The following is a 14,098-nucleotide window of genomic DNA, read 5'->3' on the forward strand; positions in this document are numbered from 1 at the left end:
TTAGTCTCCAATGGAGCTGCGAGAGCCATTTCACTCCTTAACGGACACAACATTCACAGCCTAATTACGCATAGAGAGACTCAGACAAAGAAACTGCTGCCTCAGCACCATTTTGGCTTAACTTTTAGCCTGTTTCACTTTCAATAGTTCCATCAAAGTTCTTTAAGAGTGAAATACGTTTCTGTAACAATATTTTCCAAAAAGCAGGTAAAACATTTCAAAATGTTGTTTTTCCCCTGCGTGTTTGATGTAATAAAATCCAAAACTTTGCATGGCCGCCGGACGGAGAGTTTTACCCCCCCCTTGTCTCTGGACAGATTTATAGGGGCAATCAAGTGTCTGTTCACGGGCTTAACTATTAAAGTAGAAGATAAGGTTGCTTACGGAGTCTTCGCCAAGATGATTTGTGGCGAGGTATTGTTACCCGAACTGGTCCAAAGACGGTTCCGGGAGCCCAGATCAGCTCTGTTTACAGAGGTGGGCGGTGCGTGAGTTCTAAACCCGTGTATCCAGAGGTCAGATTGGTGTTGAAAGCTCGCTATTTCCCAGGAAGTCAGACAACAGCTAGGTTTTATGAATCAATGTTGCCTTTACTAAAGCAGTTTCTTCAGACATACAAAAACAGATACATACAAGATTCGCACAAGCTCCTTAGTTACAATAGGAAATAGACACAAACAGCATGGAAAATAACAAAAGCATCAAATAAGGGGGATGACTTCACAGGTATGCGATCATACTTATCTGAGGTCCGCTGAGAAGAAATCTCCTCTTAGGAAAGAAGGGCAGCTAACGCATCAACTGGTGAACTCTGAAAACACACAGGCTGGTCCAGCCAAGCCACGTGCGCGTTCCCTGGTCGCGACTCCGGGGAACTTAGAGAGTCACCTGAAGCACCTTAGTGCACGCTAAGGAAGGAAGAAAGGGCTCGAGAGCGAGCGAGCGAGAGAAACAAAGCCGTGTTTCTCTTTTTAACAGCTCTGTTCTGGGCATGGCCTTACCTGCCACAAACCCTGGGGTCCGTCCTCTATTCTATGGCTATAGGTCCAAAAGGGGGTGACGTCTTAATGAAGGGGAAGGGGGCAATATGCAGATATTCTATCCTACATCAAAGCAGGGGCCATGTGGTGAGGTGTGGACCTCCGTTTCCATTAGCAACCTTTGACTTGCATAGATGTTGCTGGTCCAGAGTCATAAACAATGTTGTCTTTTTGATGCCAAACCAGATAGCAGAGAGGGAGTTGCGTGCTTTCCCACAGTCCATCAATGGTGGCCAAGCCTGTTGTTTCTCCAAATGTCTCCTTGTGCATAATGGCGATGACCTCCTCTGACCAGAGGCCCTCTGAGAGATTCCAGGGAAGCATGTGCTTTGGGGCAGGCATCTCAGCAATGCCCATCCGTGGGCAGCATGAGGTGAAAGGCCAGCCATACAAACACATAGCAGCAAACACACATAACAGTGAGCCCTGGGTCCCAAAGGCACAGATACATAGACATTTGAGCAATACTTCATAAGCACAGTACAGACAAAATGCAAATACAAGCACACATAGTAACAGTATGGAGGCTCTTTTGGGGCTTGATGTAGCTATCGAGCCGCGAACTGCGTGACCGGTCCTTCTGGAGCTTCTGCTTCAACACAAACTGAAACTTCACCTGTTGTTGCCGCAAACAGGGAACTCAGTTTAAGTCTTCTGCTTCCAGTTTCCTATTCCTGAGGAACTGGTGGACCCTTGTCAAATCTGGAGGAGTCCAGAAATGTCAAGAAAGTCCCCTAAAAAGACTCCAAAGGTTAGTGAGATCCAGAGCTCTGGATTCTCCGACCACCTCGCTACTCCATCACCCCTCCTCCCAACATTGGCTTCTCTTATGTTCTTATGACTGTATTCGGTCTACCCTGGCAACACCCTCCCCATCCTCTAGCTATATGTAATGATTGGTGACTTCTGCTTCAGTGTATCTGAAGACATGCGCATGCATACGAATGCTTATACCCAGAAGAAAACTTTGATGATCTTAGTGCCACTGGACTCAAACGTTAGACTTCATTGTTCGCTATCGGTCGGGCTCTCTTCATCTGGGCAAACATATTTAGTATGGCTTCCTTCCAGCAGTAGCAGCAGGTGGAAGACAGGGGGGTAGACACATCCCAAGTTCTCTCTCCAGCCTTCCTGTTGGTGTAGCTGCTGCTGTGGCTAGGGATGAAGGATCTGCCCTTACAGGATAGTCAAGGATGCGCCAATCTTGTCAGATCTCAGAAGCTAAACAGGGTCAGCCCCAGATGGGAGACCACCAAGAAAGTCCAGCATTGTTATGCAGAAGCAGGCAATGGCAAATCACTTCTGTTCATCTCTTGCCTTGAAAACCCTATAGGGTCAACATAAGTTAGCTGTGAATTGAAGGGCAATCACCTGCAGTCCATGCTGACAAAGATGTCCTCCTGTCAACAGCCACGTGCCCTCATCCTTCCCAGGTACTGACCCAGTTTTCTACACCCTTTGGCACTACTTTGAACTTGGGCAAGGGGTGGTGCTAAGAAACTGGTCTTGCTCACACCCGCCTCCCTCACAAATAGCCACTTTTTAAGAAATGAAAAAGACCAAAACATTATATTATTATATTGTTGTTGTTGTTTTGGTTGTTCTGAATAGCTTTGGGGTTTTCATTTTGTTTTACATATGGCAGTGCGATTACTATTCCACAGAGACCCAACCTGAACCAGTTTACTTTAGATGCTTAAAAGTGTTGACATCTTTGAAACACAACATCTTAGATCCCTTCCAGTCCGGCTTCTGCCCAGGCCACAGGACAGAGACAACACTGGTCACCCTCATGGACAACCTCCGGAGGCAGTGCTGTTGTTGTTAGACCTGTTGGCAGCGTTCGACACAGTTGACCATCAGCTACTGATCCACCACCTCGCAGACACTGGGGTTCAGGGACTGGCCTTGCAGTGGCTTGCTTCCTTCCTCCAAGGTCAGGGACAAAGGGTAGCACTGGGGGAACAACTGTCCCAGAGACACCTGCTTGATTATGGAGTGCCTCAAGGGGCAGTGTTATCCCCAATGCTTTTCAACATCTACATGCACCCCTTTACCCAGATTGCCCGGAGGCATGGGCTGGGATCTCACCAGTATGTGGATGACACCCAGCTCTATCTGTTGTTGGGAGATCAGTCTGACTCCAAACCGGAAGATCTAGACCGGGTGTTACAAGCTGTGGCTGGTTGGTTCAGACTGAGCTGGCTGAAACTGAACCCGACAAAGATGGAGGTCCTGTGCCTGAGCCGGGGCGGTCCATGGGAGTGCTCCTGGATGCCTCCTTAACAATGGAGGCCCAGGTAGCAGCCACTGCCAAGTCGGCCTTTTACCACCTTCGGTTGATTAGGCAATTGGTTCCCTTGGCGTCAGTGATCCATGCAATGGTCACCTTGAGATTGGACTACTGTAACACTCTCTACATGGAGCTGCCGTTGTCTCAAATCCGGAAGCTGCAGCTGGTGCAAAATGCCACAGCCAGGCGGTCCTAAAGGCATTGCACTGGCTGCCAATAGCATACTGAATTAATTTCAAGGTGCTGGTTTTGACCTTTAAAGCCCTTTATGGTCTGGGGCCTATATACCTGAAGGACTGCCTTTCCCCGTATGTTCCCCAGAGAGCACTGCATTCAGGGACCCAGAATTGTAAGGAAGCCAGGCTGGTGACAACCAGGGCCAGGGCTTTCTCAGTGGCAGCTCTGTATTGCTGGAATGAGCTCCCAGTAGAGATCAAGGTCCTGCGGGACCTCTTAACAGTTCCGCAGAGCCTGTAAAATGGAGCTCTTCCACCAGGCCTTTGGAGCTGCCACCACCGTTAAATACCATCCATATTTAACAGCAGTAGGATAGACAGCCCTGTGTCCCTGGAATTCTAACAGCCGGCACCAATCGCTTTAATGACATCTGAAGGAGATCTGAAAGCTGATCATCTAGAGAGAGAACTGAGTATGGCAGCCATCGTTGAAGCAACATCAACCAAGAACAATAATGCTAGCACTTATTATGTCATCAATTGGTTGTAGTATTGTTTTGTTTTAATTGTTTTTATTGTGATTTGTGTGCTGTTTTTATGTAAGCCGCCCTGAGCCGGCCTTGGCTGGGAGGGCAGGGTAGAAATCTGACAAAATAAAAACAAACAAACAAACATCTTTGAAACATGAAAGCCTTAGATCTGAAGGAAGTAGCTAAACTTTGTGCCATTTCTAAAAAATTTTTATTTTATACAAGTCACAGTGATACAATATATGTTCACCAACAAAAGCTTAAATGCACATTGCCAAGATCTGAGGAGAAGTAAAGTTTGCTGAGACGCATCAAGGAAAACAGATTTGATAGCATGTACTCCTGTTACGTGAAGACCGAAATTACCAGATTGTAAGCTGAACAGTGCTTTTAGTTAAATATCAAGTGACACAAGCTTTGTTGTATATATATCGCGATGTTTAAAAATCATGAACTGAATCTAAATATCATCTTCAGCTGATGGAAGGCCCTTCTGTCAACGGAGGGGGTGATTTTTTTCCAATTCCCCCCCCCTTACTGTAAATCCACACTTCTGCCACCGACAGTGTTCTCAAGGGTCAAATGTCACCCAAGAACAGAATCCTGGGAGACAGGAAAGTTCAGTTCCATCAATGGAGATCCACTGGTACTACTCTGGATCCAACCCATAGGTCGGTAGATGGGTATCCCAGGTTATCTGTCCTGGCCCACTGGTGGTGGCTCTGATATCAGGGACTTCCACAGACCACAAGCAGTCACCACTCACCCTCAACAGTGAGTGAATATGCCAAAAATGTGAAAAATTTCAGTTGTTAAAGGGGGATCACAGCATAAGATTAGGAACATTACACAAGATTTTAAGTATTGTCATCAGTTCAGATCTTACAAAAGTTTTTAAAATGCATCTCCCAGTCCTGAATTGCCACCAGTTTACGGTCCACAGGTTTTCCAATTTCTTGTTTTTAAAATTAGGAATATTCCCCATTTCCACTGGTCCTTTGAGTTTGCAACTTCTAAAATCATCACAGGGTCATTCAGACACTGGCAATGCTGGGGTGCAAGGGCTTCACTCTTGCCAGTCTTGAAAGGCCAAGTCTGAGACTCTGAGTGGGTGATTTCACAAGGACTCCTCCCAGTGGGCTCTTACGGCTTCCAGCTAAAGAGACAGGTGAAGACGTGTGTTAAGAAAAATTCCAGGCTGTTTAGACAATCTCTCATTCATTCATCAGTTTTGTTCCTGGTGGTAATCACTACTCACATTTTAGGACTGAAGTATCGTGCAAGCCGTACAGCTTACTTCTAGAGCCCAATCTTGACACAAGGCATATCTCTATAGGCCATTTTAGAACTAAACACTGCATTCATACAAATGGATGTGTGTTAAAAGGGCTCTCTGCATCCCAGCTAGTATTTCTCAATACAACCAAGCTCGCGCAAACCAATTCTCAGCTAGGAGATTTCTCAGCTAGGATATTTCTATTTTTGTCCAAATCTCAACCAACGAAGTAGACAAAAAACAGCATTTGGGGGATAACTTGTGTTCTTAGCGAACTGTCTCTAAGCACGAGAGACTTCCTAAGATTAAAGGAAGATTTGATCGACAGCATCCAGCATTATCAGGTTGGATCCAGCCAGCTTTCATTCAGCCTTGCCCAATTCTTCCTCCTTACTTCAGCCTTCAACCCATGTGGCTTTAACTCCAGCCAGGTCCCATGAGCCTCAGCTGAACCATTCTGGGTGGTCAGAAAAGATCCCTTCCTTCCCTTTTTTACCAGCAGGAAAAAAAAAAGGTTGGATCCAACCCATTCTGTTTGTGCTAGAAACTGCATGGGGAGGAGAGCTTATGCCTTCTTGTTATATATACAACATACCTGGTGGTGTCCAGCTGGGCCTCTTGAGTGCTGTAGAGCCTGATGCTTTTAAAGGCTTCCCCGTTGATTCTGAAGAACTTGGCACTCTTTTCAAAGCTGGCTCAGGTTTTGCTTGAACTAGCAATATGGTTAAAGGCAAAAAGAAAAAACCTTTTGTTTTTCTCCCCCTATAACCTTTCATGGATTAGCAACAGAATGGATTCTGTAGTTAGTTCAGAAGTTACTTTTAAAAACTGCAGATGAATGTGATGGTTTAAATGCAAAACAAAATCATTTATCTGATATTTCTATCAATAAATCTACCAGCTGAAAATGCTTTATTTCAGTGAGTTCCCACACTTAAATTGCAGAGAATGAATTTAAAATGTAACCCCTTGAAGGCAAAGATTTAATACCTGCTAAAAAATCAAATTCATTTTTATGTGATTTGTGCATGCATATCTCAGTTTCACCGGATTGCACTTCAACATCACTGACATTGGAAACACTTCTATGAATACTAAATTGGAAAACTAACATAAACATTAAGAAACAAAAAAGCTAGAAAGATGCATGACTACAAGTGCATAAAAGCATGTGGAGCCTGGTAAAAGTGAATTGGAATCATATAGCATTAGAACCAGGGGACATCTTGCACAAAAACATTGTGCACAGACCATAATTATGGGATACTTTGAAAACCACATGAAGAAAAGCTTAGTGCTATAACAGAGTTCAGGAAGATACGAAACAAATTTGCTTACCCTCACAACTCCTTTTCACTTTGGTAGTTGTCTTTGCTTTTTCGTTTTTAGCATTTAATGTCTTCCCACCCTTTCCATTTTCTTTAGTTGCCTTTTTCACAGGAAATTCATCATGACTGTCTTCGCTGAAGCTGGAATTAGCTTCTGATTCTTCAGCTGAAACCACAGGCAATATATAGGTGAGTGGTGAAAATGGACATGCACAGATAGGTGCATGGTGCCACCTTTAGGTTTAGTAGTGGTAGAAAACAAGTTTGAATGGCAGTCTCAGAATGATTGGAAGTCTGGCAGTCTTTTTAGAAGGGATACCCTGATCCTTAGTTCTGAATGTGTAGGGACCAGTTTGCAGTTGTGAGCACATAGTTTCGGAAGGGGCATGGACGCACACAGGACTGGCAAAATCCAAATGGGGATGGTTAAAGGAGGAAGGCGTCAACTCCTTGGACCAGTACAAAATCTGCTTACATCATTGATTAAAGTAAACATCCCTTCCTCAGAGAATGATATGCAATTGCCATTTTAAGATCTGGATACCAATGTGAAAGCAATTTGAAAACACAAAGTACTATACATTTTTCTTTGAGGTAGTGTTCATTTGTTTTGGTGTTAACTGAAGAGTTCGTTAGTTGTTTCCTAGTAAGGCACTAATTTTGTTAGTTTCTCATCATTTCCCATAATTTCCAGGTGCATTTGAAAGGAGGCAAAAAAGGGAATAAAATATTAATATCATGAAAAGCGAAGCAAGGCTTAGAAATTAAAGATGAAACTATTATAAAAGTTAACCTAAATTTGTATGTTGCCTCCACATTTGTTTTCCCATAAACAGCAGGAAATCACTATTCCTTTGAGGCCAATGTGGCTAAAAGTATTATGCCTGTATAACAACAAAATTACCTTACTTTGGTTACACGTTCAAGCCAGAGACATTGTTCAGACAGCTTGTTTAACTAGTTAGTTACACAGGCCTGTTCTGAATTTCCATTCAGAGGCTGGAATACCACTCTGAGGGCTAATTCACATCTTAAAGTCCTTGTGCCTCCCAGGCATCTGGCCCGGAATCCTACCAGATGTGCTCTAGGATCTTTTTACACAGAGATTAATTCCCAGACATGTGGGAGCCCAATACAGACTGGGACCATGGGGAAAGGTATCTTAAGAACATAGTTGTGTTTTTCAAAACTATGGGTAGTGTGTTTCAAAATGTGACTAAATACTATTGAACACTATTGAACATTGAACACTATTTCAATGCTCTGCCATAGAAACTTGCCGGATGACTTTGGGTCAGTCACACACTCTCAGCCTAACCTCCTTCACAAGGTTGCTGTGGTGAGGATAACATGGAGAAGGACAGAATGCTGTAAGCCACTTTAGGTCCCCACTGGGGAGAAAGGGGTATAAATGAAGTAAATAAAATACAATTAAGGAAAGATATATTACCAATAACCGCAATTTAGTGAAAGGGAGCTGAAAGCAAGGAATTTAAGAATTGTTTTAATACGCTGTCCTTGACCAACATGGTTAAATATTTAGAACATGTATTATGGGAATAATGCAAATGGAAGCACTTACCTGAAGCCATCTCTGGCTCATAGCTGTGAGCAGAGCTTGCACTGCTTTGGCTTCCAGTCAGCACCTTCTGCTGAGATGCTGCTGTTCTTTGTCCGAGATCCTTTCCAGTCTGGTCACGTTCATCTGCACTTTCATGCAGGACTGTAACAGAATATTTTGCTTTAATACACACCAAGTACCATGGAGAAAACGGAAGAAAGCACCCTGGCTTTATGCTTTGTTGTAACTTTCCCAAACAATTAACTCAGTCTCCACCAGTTCAATCAATACCACTTGGAAAAACCATGGGAATTGCAGTTGCCCCACTCACTCACTCAGCAGAAGTCCTTTATAGTTGATCAGGCCAGCTATTCCTCAAACAGAGCAATGACTTGCCTTTTCCTATTCTGTGGATATTTTATGATATGAAATCTGTGCTGCTAGTTCTTCTAGTGAGCCAGTTTGGTGTAGTGGTTAAGTGCACGAACTCTACTCTGGGAGAACCGGGTTTGATTCCCCACTCCTCCACTTGCACCTGCTGGATGACCTTAGGCAAGCCATAGTTTTGGCACAGCTGTTCTTTAAAAAGAGCAGTTTCTGTCAGAGCTCTCTCAGCCCCACCTACCTCACAGGGTGTCTGTTGTGGGGAGGGGAAGGGAAAGGCGTTTGTAAGCCGCTCTGAGACACCTTTGGGTAGTGAAGGGCGGGGTATAACTCCAATCTCTTCTTCATCTTCTTCTTCTTCTCCCATGCCCTCCGATATCAATATACGAACATAACTTCAGAGAGAAAAGAGTTGCACTCTGGATCAAACTGCTGTTTCAAAATCCCTGCATTTTATGATCATGGTTAGAGTGTCAGGCTAAGTTTGAATCTCCCACTCTGCCTTGTACTAGTCGCACACTCAGGCTAACCTACCTTGGAGAGCTATTGTGAGAGGAGAGTGATATAAACTGATCTGGGCCCCTTCTGGGGAGTAAGGTGGATATAGATGGAACACATAAATGAATACATTGTATTAAGCTTGCATTCTTGCATTAAAACCTGAGCTACATTATCATGAATGGCTGCTACCACCCCATACCTCCTCAATGACATTTAAAGAAGATGGATGATACAATCTTCTTTACCCAAATATTATCAGGGAAATATGGAAGAAATGGCAGCACTTGCCACATGCTTAAGGTAACATGTAGTTTGCACTTAAGTGTAAGGATACAAATACCAGGATAAGGAATAAAACAGTCCCAACAGGAAACCCCTTGACAAGAAGTACAGACAGTAAGAGTTTCTATTGTAAGAAAACCCCACTAACCTTGTTCCTGTGAATCTTTTACTATGCAGGTGCCTAAAGCTGGTTCACTAACAGACAGCGCTAAGGCAACTTCTAAGTCTCTTTGATAAAGCTTGTCATCCAAGGCAACCCTGAAATATTTCAAACAGTAATTTAGGAATATATTCCCAATATACTTGTACACTGGTACCTCCTGCAACCCCTAAGAAAAGCAAAAAGCTAATTGACATAATGGAGCCACCATTTACCCTGTTTCAGAACCTGGTCAAAGGGAACCCCATAGTCAATGTCAACTGCAGTCAACAAATGGTTTAATCAGTTAAGGCAGAAGAGGAGAATTTGCTCCAGCGAAAGTGGACTCATGCCTGAGGTTGGCTCCTAGTTTTTAACCACAGCTAAACGTGTTAACAAATCTTTTTTTAAAAATCACTGCTCTTTATTCCCACTCAGTTATTTCAAACACTATTAGGAACAACAGTAATTTTTAATATTTTGCCGTACAGGGGCTTTCCCCCCCTTCATCTTACCTTTTGTTGGCTGCTCTTTTCTGCAACTCAACCTCCCCTCTGAGGAGCTTATTTTGTGATTCCTTTTTCTCCTTCTTTGTCTCAGAGTACACCTTCTTCGACTTCTTCTTTGATGGTGCGGCTATACTTGCGAAGTCCTCATCTGTTTTTTTAAAAAGGTACTTTAGTAGTGCTTCATTACAATGCAATACTAGTTCCTTCATCCACCAAGAAGCCTGTATTTACACAGAATGTAGTATGTTAAACATTCTAGTGTTTCAGTTTTTTATCATAATCCAATATAATTAACCTAAGCAGAAGAGGGGAATTTGCTCTAGGGAAGGAATGCACATTTTAAGATTAACACATATTTAATTGAATGTCACACGCGGCTCCTAACTGAAAGCCTAGTGGAAGAGCTCTGTCTTGCAGGCCCTGCGGAACTGTAAAAGCTCCTGCAGGGCCCTGTGTTATGCCAACTTCTCCAGGAAATTCCTGGAGACCCAATCCAAGTTATCTACCAAGGAAGTTTGGGTGTTTGTGGCTGTGCGTAAGTTCTATACCAGTCTATACAGAGGTCAGATGGCCAATGAGACGCTCGCTATTGCCCAGGAAGTGAGACAACACGCTAGTCCTTAAATAAATGTTGTCTTTACTAAATGGTTTTTCATCAGGCATACAAAATCGGAATCATACAATTTCATACAAGCTCCTTAGTTACAAAAGTACATCAGAACAATTACAGCATATAAAATAACAAAAGCATCAAAATGGGGATGACACAATGGGGCACGGCTATACTCATCTGAGGTCCAGCTGAGGAAGAACTCTCCTCCTTGGAACGCTGGGCAGCCGAAATGCAGCAGCTTGTGAACTCCAAGGCACACAGGTAGGACCAGCCAAACCACGTGTGAGCTCTCTGGGTCGCGACTCCGGAGAACTTAGGTAGTAGAGTCACTTGTAGCACCTTAGTGCACTGCTATGGGGAAGGTGGGTTAACCAGAGAGACAAAGGAGAGTTTCTCCTTAAATAAACTCTTTTTGGGGCATGTGCTATCCAGCCATAAACTATCAAACCCGTCCTCTAAACTATCACTACTGGATGAAGAGGGGGTGACGAGGGGATGACGCTCTCCTAAGGGGTGGTGGCAATATGCAGATCCTACTCCTACATCAAAGGTGCCTTTTGGCAAGGTGTGAATCTTCCGTTCCCATGGACACCTCTTGACTTGCAGATCTGGTGCCTGCTCCAAAGCCATAAACCGCTATTGTCTTTAGATCTCCAAACCAGATTAAGGGAGTAGGGTCACTTGCTCTTTCCATTCCAAGAATGCCGGGGTTCGCTGGGGATTTTCCACAGCTCTCCAAGTGGGTGCAATGGCGCGGTGTCTTCTCCATCCCAAAGAGTCATGGGATACATTCCAGGGACGCACATGGTCCGTATGTGCAACGGCAGGCCCAGGCCAGCCTATTTCTAGGCAAGCATGAGATGCAGAACAAAGCAACACACAACATACAGCAATCCCTGAATACACAATGCATAGGTATTCATGCTAGAGACACACATAAGCAGCATCACCACTATACAGAAATACAAACATAAGCTCATATCGTTACAGTCCCCCCTTTCGCGGCGGCAGAACTAAAAGTTCGGCCTGCCACGACAACAAAACATTGAGTCCACGTGGCGGGTGCCACTCCAAGGCGCTGGCATGGAAGTGAAACGTCATCATGCCAGGCAGGTGCAAAAGAATGTCCAAGTCCATGCGTTGGTGACCCCTATGTGATCTGGTTTGGTGTGGTCATGAACAGAGTCCGGGCCCATGACAGGCAACGTCAGCAGAAAGAGCAGGCAGGCAGGCGGACACGTCTTCGGTGTCGGGGTGTCGCCATCCAGACAGAGGCATCCGTGCTTCCTGTCTAAATCTAGCTAACGTTGGAGGACGGGTTTCTTTCCTTTGAAAAAGGAAAAATACCAGGACCTGTCCTATACTTACCAAAAATGCCAAATCAAAATAGGGGGGGGGCAGCAATGACGTCAGACAAGTAAGAGCCGTGGGTGTTCACTTCAGATGTGCATGTGATGCCCTAGTGACAGCTCAATGCATGTCAAACCTGCTTGCATGGAAACAAAACAACAAAACAGTTAATTCACAGCTAAACCACAAGGCATGGTGTGCAAACAGTCCCAGTTTCCCAGGAATAAAGCAGCCTTCACCGATCCCTGAGTAAAACAACCCCATCGTCTCCCTAAGCGGAGGCGGTCCGTGGGATTCATTGAGGCAAGCAGCAATAAACAGTAGCAGCATTCACGCAGCCGCGTGTAGTGTCGGTGTTTGGGCGAAAGAGGGCTTCCAGTACCGTGCCAGTCCTGGCAGGGGAGGGGGTCCTCTCACTGGTGGGGGCATGGTTATGCATATGCAAATCGTCTCCCCCCTTTGCTTCCCAAAGCACCTTGGGACTCGCAGATCCCATGATAAACACAGTTTATTTAAAGCAGACTAAGCCGGTGAGTGCACTCCTAGGCACACTATAGACATTTTCGGGAGGTCTTATTCAAGATAAAACAAAGGCTGCGTGTTCTTGCCGGTGCACCATGATCGCAAACACAGTCTGGCTACAACACCTCCTAGGCTCGGTCTCCATCGGCCATTCCTACTGAATGGGCAAAACCATCGCACAAGGAACCTGAACTCGTGCGCTGTGTGGTGCAGAGCCATGGGATCCCTGGTTGGCTTATAGGTTTGGTGAACTCCGCCTCGAGGTCTAGACCTCTTTTAGCTAGAGGACGAGTGAAGCCTCTGCTGTGATCCGATTTCAAATGGATTACCAGTTTTAAACACTCGAGGGTCCCCTCCGGGGGACTCTCTCCCACTCCCAGTCAAGAATAGAAAGTCACAAACAAAAGGATTCCCCCCTTTGAGCCAGTGCCGGTGGCACAATCCAAGGTTCCATTCGGATGCATGGGGATCTCCATATAAGGAAGGATCGGCCGACGGCCGTGCCCGAGGCCGTTCGTGCGCTCGGACAGCGAAGCGTATGCAGATTAGCAACACGCTAAGCCTCCTGGGTCCAGTTTAAATCATTGAGTAAACAACTCTAAACAGGCAAAGCAATTGCAATACATTTGGAAAACATAGCAAGAAACAACACAGAATCGGGCTGTCGGCTGACAGGCAGACCGACAAACGAACTCTCCGTCGCCATGATTTGCATAGCAGGCGGTGCGATTTAGTGCAGTGGATGAGGCCAGCACCGATTAAGCTCGGGCTTAGGTTCGGCTTGAAGTCAGGCCACGCCAGGGCTCCTCCCTCACCAAGGGGAAGGAGGCTGCACACCTCGGCGCAGGCTGGATTCGCCAAACCTATAACGCAGCCATGGTTTCCAGGCCGCTTAAAGACAACTGGGTGTCAAATTTCTCAGGCTCATCCCTACACACGCTCGAGTTCGGTTCACCCCCCAAGGGGGTGTTCCCACGAAACTGGTTGAAAGGAAAGATTGGAATTTGGAACAAAAGAAAAATCCTCCGAATTGAAAGAAAAATCTTTTGAACGGGAGCCGCTTGTGTCGCTAAGCAGCTCACTCAATAGATAGAGGGGGGCAGGAGGAGCGGTGCAGACACACCTCCAACCAAAAGAAATAGAGAGGTCCCAATGGTGGAACCAAAGGACTTCACAGGGCGTTGAGGTAGTTCCCGGTCATCTTCTTCGTGCAGCACAAACGCTGCTAGGGCGCAGCCTTTGTAAAGGCTGGCCCTTTAATTCCGAGCCGCAGAACGCGGCGGCGGTGGCGATGGAAGGGTCCCCTCCTGACAGCACCTATGAGCATAGATAAAGACAAAACAAAAAGGGGGGGGGAAGGGAAGGGAAGGGAAGGGAAGGGAAGGGAAGGGAAGGGAAGGGAAGGGAAGGGAAGGGAAGGGAAGGGAAGGGAAGGGAAGGGAAGGGAAGGGAAGGGAAGGGAAGGGAAGGGAAGGGAAGGGAAGGGAAGGGAAGGGAAGGGAAGGGAAGGGAAGGGAAGGGAAGGGAAGGGAAGGGAAGGGAAGGGAAGGGAAGGGAAGGGAAGGGAAGGGAAGGGAAGGGAAGGGAAGGGAAG

At 45.5% G+C, this 14,098-nt stretch overlaps 2 protein-coding genes across 2 annotated transcripts in view; one reads left to right on the forward strand and one right to left on the reverse strand.

Annotated features, from left to right (window-relative positions):
- The window catches only part of LOC107110408 (chromosome unknown open reading frame, human C12orf4), a 56,507-nt gene that overhangs the window by 1,158 nt on the left and 41,251 nt on the right, over window positions 1-14,098 (forward strand). Inside the window, exons 2-4 of the mRNA XM_015411187.1 lie at window positions 2,374-2,473; window positions 6,741-6,832; window positions 10,111-10,183. The gene's annotated coding sequence lies outside the window, so the exon portion shown is untranslated. The remainder of the gene's footprint in view (window positions 1-2,373; window positions 2,474-6,740; window positions 6,833-10,110; window positions 10,184-14,098) is intronic.
- RAD51AP1 (RAD51 associated protein 1) overlaps window positions 4,239-14,098 on the reverse strand; it is a 25,967-nt gene continuing 16,107 nt past the window's right edge. The window contains exons 3-8 of the mRNA XM_015411189.1: window positions 10,026-10,167; window positions 9,520-9,629; window positions 8,226-8,366; window positions 6,654-6,809; window positions 5,911-6,027; window positions 4,239-5,195 (exon numbers count right to left, since the gene is read on the reverse strand). Of these exons, the coding sequence (XP_015266675.1) occupies window positions 5,074-5,195; window positions 5,911-6,027; window positions 6,654-6,809; window positions 8,226-8,366; window positions 9,520-9,629; window positions 10,026-10,167 (788 nt within the window). The 3' untranslated portion in view covers window positions 4,239-5,073. The remainder of the gene's footprint in view (window positions 5,196-5,910; window positions 6,028-6,653; window positions 6,810-8,225; window positions 8,367-9,519; window positions 9,630-10,025; window positions 10,168-14,098) is intronic.

The sequence above is a fragment of the Gekko japonicus genome, unplaced genomic scaffold (assembly GCF_001447785.1).
Source record: "Gekko japonicus isolate JY-2015 unplaced genomic scaffold, Gekko_japonicus_V1.1 scaffold944, whole genome shotgun sequence".
NCBI lineage: Eukaryota > Metazoa > Chordata > Lepidosauria > Squamata > Gekkonidae > Gekko > Gekko japonicus.